General features: G+C 42.8%; 1 protein-coding gene across 1 annotated transcript; it reads left to right on the top strand.

Moving 5' to 3' along the window:
- Positions 1–388: 388 nt before the first annotated feature.
- Positions 389–1427, top strand: LOC105810015 (olfactory receptor 5A1-like). The gene has a single exon (XM_012643924.1). The coding sequence runs from the start codon at positions 399–401 to the stop codon at positions 1353–1355; it is 957 nt and encodes a 318-aa protein (XP_012499378.1). The 5' UTR covers positions 389–398; the 3' UTR covers positions 1356–1427.
- The last annotated feature ends 2636 nt before the right edge of the window (positions 1428–4063 follow it).

Genomic DNA, 4063 nt, shown 5'->3' with positions numbered 1-4063 from the left:
TTAATCCTGAAAGCAAATGTGTAAAGTAATTGCTATCATTCAGCTTGAAAGATAAGGAAATTGAAGCAAGAGATGGTAGGTATCTCGCCGAAAGTGACACAACTAGTAAAATGGTAAAGGCAGAAGTTGATCCCAGGGAGTCTGGATACAAAGTTTAAACTCATATCAGCTACACTATACTGCCTAAATATTAATATTTAAGACAATGACTGCAATTGCCTTCTTTGAGAGAGACACTGAGACCAAGACAGAGAGAGAGAGAGAAAATCTTTGCATAAAGTTGCAACCCTCTGTAATCCTCTGCCCTCCCTCTTGTGCATTTTGTAATTATTTGTTGATACCACCTGTATTATGGATTATCATTATTATCCCAGATCTGCATCTTGTCCTTGTGGTCCATGGGAAACATGTCCACAACTGAGGGCTGGAACAGCTCCTCAGTCACCATGTTCATTCTCCTGGGATTCACAGACCATCCAGAACTCCAGGCGCTTCTCTTTGTGACCTTCCTGGGCATCTATTTAGTGACTCTGGCCTGGAACCTGGCCCTCGTCTTTCTGATCCAAAGTGACATCCATCTGCACACACCCATGTACTTCTTCCTCAGCAATCTGTCCTTCATTGACATCTGCTACTCTTCCGCAGTGGCTCCCAAAATGCTCACTGACTCCTTCCAGAAGCAGAAGACCATCTCGTTCATGGGCTGTGCCACCCAGTTTTTTTTCTTTGTTGGCCTGGGTCTAACCGAGTGCTTCCTCCTGACAGCCATGGCCTATGACCGACACGCAGCCATCTCCAGCCCCCTTCGCTACACCACGATTATGTCCCAGGGCCTCTGCACACGCATGGTGGTTGGGGCCTATATCGGCGGCTTTCTGAGCTCCCTGATCCAGGCCAGCTCCGTATTTCAGCTCCATTTCTGCGGACCCAACGTCATCAATCACTTCTTCTGCGACCTTCCGCCAGTCCTGGCTCTGTCTTGCTCTGACACCTTCCTCAGTCAGGTGGTGAATTTCCTTGTGGTGGTTGCTGTCGGGGGGACATCATTCCTCATCCTCCTTGTCTCTTATGGTTACATAGTGTCTGCTGTCCTGAAGATCCGCTCAGCGGAAGGTCGATGGAAAGCCTTTAACACATGTGCCTCACACCTCCTGGTGGTGACGCTGTTGTTTGGGACGGCCCTTTTTATGTACCTGCGACCCAGCTCCAGCTACTCGCCTGGCAGGGACAAGGTAGTATCTGTGTTCTATGCACTGGTGATCCCCATGCTGAACCCTCTCATCTACAGTTTGAGGAACAAAGAGATCAAGAATGCCCTGTGGAGGGTGTTGGAGAAGAAGAAAGTGTTTTTCTAGGCCATGGGGAGAAACATATTTCTCCAAACTACTGCAGATTTAAATGATCCAAGCCATCACCTCCACCTCTGCCTTAGGCGAGGGATACATTCAGTGCTCACATTTGAAAACAGAGACTCCTCCCTCCACATGCCTCTCACCTTTCCTCATGGTCACCTGTCTACTGACTGTGCCATGGATAGCCAGAAAGGGGAAGAAATTTCCTCAGCAAACCACCCTCCCCAAATAGCCTATTCTCATAATAATCCCAGTAACTTTCCTTTATTGGACACTTAATATGTAGCAGACACAAAAGTTATTTAATTAAATACTCATTGCAGTGCTACAATGCACACTGCACTATCCCTGTGCAGGAAGGAAACAAGATCTCAGCATGAAAAACTAAACTTGTGTGCTCAAGGTTACACAAAAAGGAAGGGGCAGAACTCTGATGCACACCCAGATCTTCCTGACTCCAAATGCCCAGCACGACACTCGGCAAACAATAGAAATTCAATAAACATGAGATTATCTATGCTAACGAGTTTTGGGGGGTGAAGAGGGCAATATTTAAGATGATCAAGTGTTTATCCTGTTGTGTCTTCCAGACTCTCCATGTGTTTTCCTCCTGGACCACAAAGGAAAATCCCAACTTAGATCAACCCTGGGGAATCTGAGGGACTGACCACTGGGATGGAAATTAATTACCTCTGCTTTTCAAAACTCAAATTAGGAGGTGCTCTTTACACCCCAGAGATTTATTAATTTATGAAGCTGTGAGTTTCGGATTTGGCACACCTTCCTTCACAAAGATGTACTCTAGCAGTAAGTGTAGTGATTCATCTGCAAAGATAGAAAACCGTCTCCCTAAGCATACCCTTAACCATTGATTTGAAAACCCCGTCTCTACTGCCCAAAGCTGATGATGTTAACATGCACTAGAGAAGTGATTCTCATAGGTTGTAACCTCTCTACAATTTCCTTTATCCCCTCACTCCAAGTGTGTACCCACAAACACACACTTCCAGTACGAGGAGGAATGGTAATTTTGAGCCCTGGTTGATTAAGCCAGCTTCAAATTCTCTCCCATCTCTTTACAGAGCATCTTGGTATTGGAAGGAGCTACACATGCCTGATTAGACTCTATCCAAATCAGAATAAATCAAAATAGAAAGTATTTAGAGTATAGACTGGCAAGAAGGAGAAGCTGAGGGCAGTCAGTCGGCATTTGCTTTTTAAGTGTCTGGTATGTTCAGACTCTATTTATGGAGCCTCCAGGAACTGCAAGACCAAGACAGATGAGAGGGACTTCTTTAGCATGTCTTCTCGACGCATTACTCTAGTCTGTCTGCCATTCCATAAACTCAACCCAAATTCTCCCCTTTCCTCTTCTGCTGCTCTGATGATATCCTCTCATCCTGACTCATGTTTGAGCCTTTGCTCCCAGGGAGAGAGAGAGGGAAAAAACAAGTTCCTGAAAAAGTTGTTTACTCTTGGACCCTACGCAAGGAATAAGAAATAAGGAATCTAAAAAGTGTTTGTGAAGGAAGAGACACTGAGTGACACATATTCTAGGCATGAGGGAGGTTCTTAACCTCCAAACTTCACCTTATTTTCATGCGGATGCCTGGAATTCTACCGTCTGAAACTCACCTGTTAGTTTAATGTTTGTCTCCTTTTAAAATGGCAAACTTTCACTTTTAGGGAGGTTACTCTTTAAGTTTCATGAGTCATTTACACAGTAAGGATCTGAGAGAGAGAGCTCAAAGCATCTGAAAAGTTAAAGGAAGAAGGCAACAGTGAATGAAGAAAGTTTCAGAGCAGAAGAGGACGCAGTCAGAGATAAACTTCACAGATACTGCAGTCTGGCTCAAATTAGCCCTGGTTACGTAACATTGATATCAATTTGTGCCATTTCACTTTTATAGCCAAGACATCTGTCAAGCCCAAACTGGCATCCCAAATGGTCAAGCTCAAATTTAACCACAGATTTTAAGACATTTTGAAAACGATAAGAGTTACTTAACTAAGCTAGTATGTATAAAACATTCTGGGTCTTGCACACCAACAAAATCTTGTCTGTTTTACTGGTTTTATAGTATCAGCTAGTTGGAGATGGATCAATTCCCCAGGGGCCTTCCACCATTCCTTCACAATCTACATAAAGGAATTAACGTTCACTGAGTGCCTACTTTTTATGGAACATGTGCCAGAGACTTATGGTTGCTGTTTTATTTAATCAGTTCAGTTTAACCATCAGCTCTTTGGGTCACCAGCTTGCTGACCCATATCTTGGGACTTGTCAGCCTCCAAATTGTGTGACTAATTTCTTATAATAAGGTGTGCACATGAGAGAGAGAAAAAGAAAGAAATAGATAGGGTGATAGATAGATAGATAGAACTGATTCTGTTTCTCTGGAAAATCCTGACTAATACAATGTGGATGAATAATTAGGTTATTCTACACAATAGAATATCATATAGTAATAAATGTGACAAATTATAGCTACAAGCAGCAACAAAGATTGACCTCACAAAAATATTGTTAAATAAAAAATGCCAGCCACAAACTAATACTTACAATATAATCATGCACAAAATGTTCAAAAATAGACAAAATTAACTATATTGTTTAGAAATGCATAAATGGTTAAACTAATGAAAGACAAACAAGGGATCACCATAAAAGTCAGGATTGTGAGTGTCTGGGGGTAGGAGTGGGGAATGTG

The sequence above is a fragment of the Propithecus coquereli genome, unplaced genomic scaffold (assembly GCF_000956105.1).
Source record: "Propithecus coquereli isolate 6110/MARCELLA unplaced genomic scaffold, Pcoq_1.0 Scaffold202, whole genome shotgun sequence".
Classification (NCBI taxonomy): Eukaryota; Metazoa; Chordata; class Mammalia; order Primates; family Indriidae; genus Propithecus; species Propithecus coquereli.
This window is presented reverse-complemented; position numbering and strand designations above follow the sequence as displayed.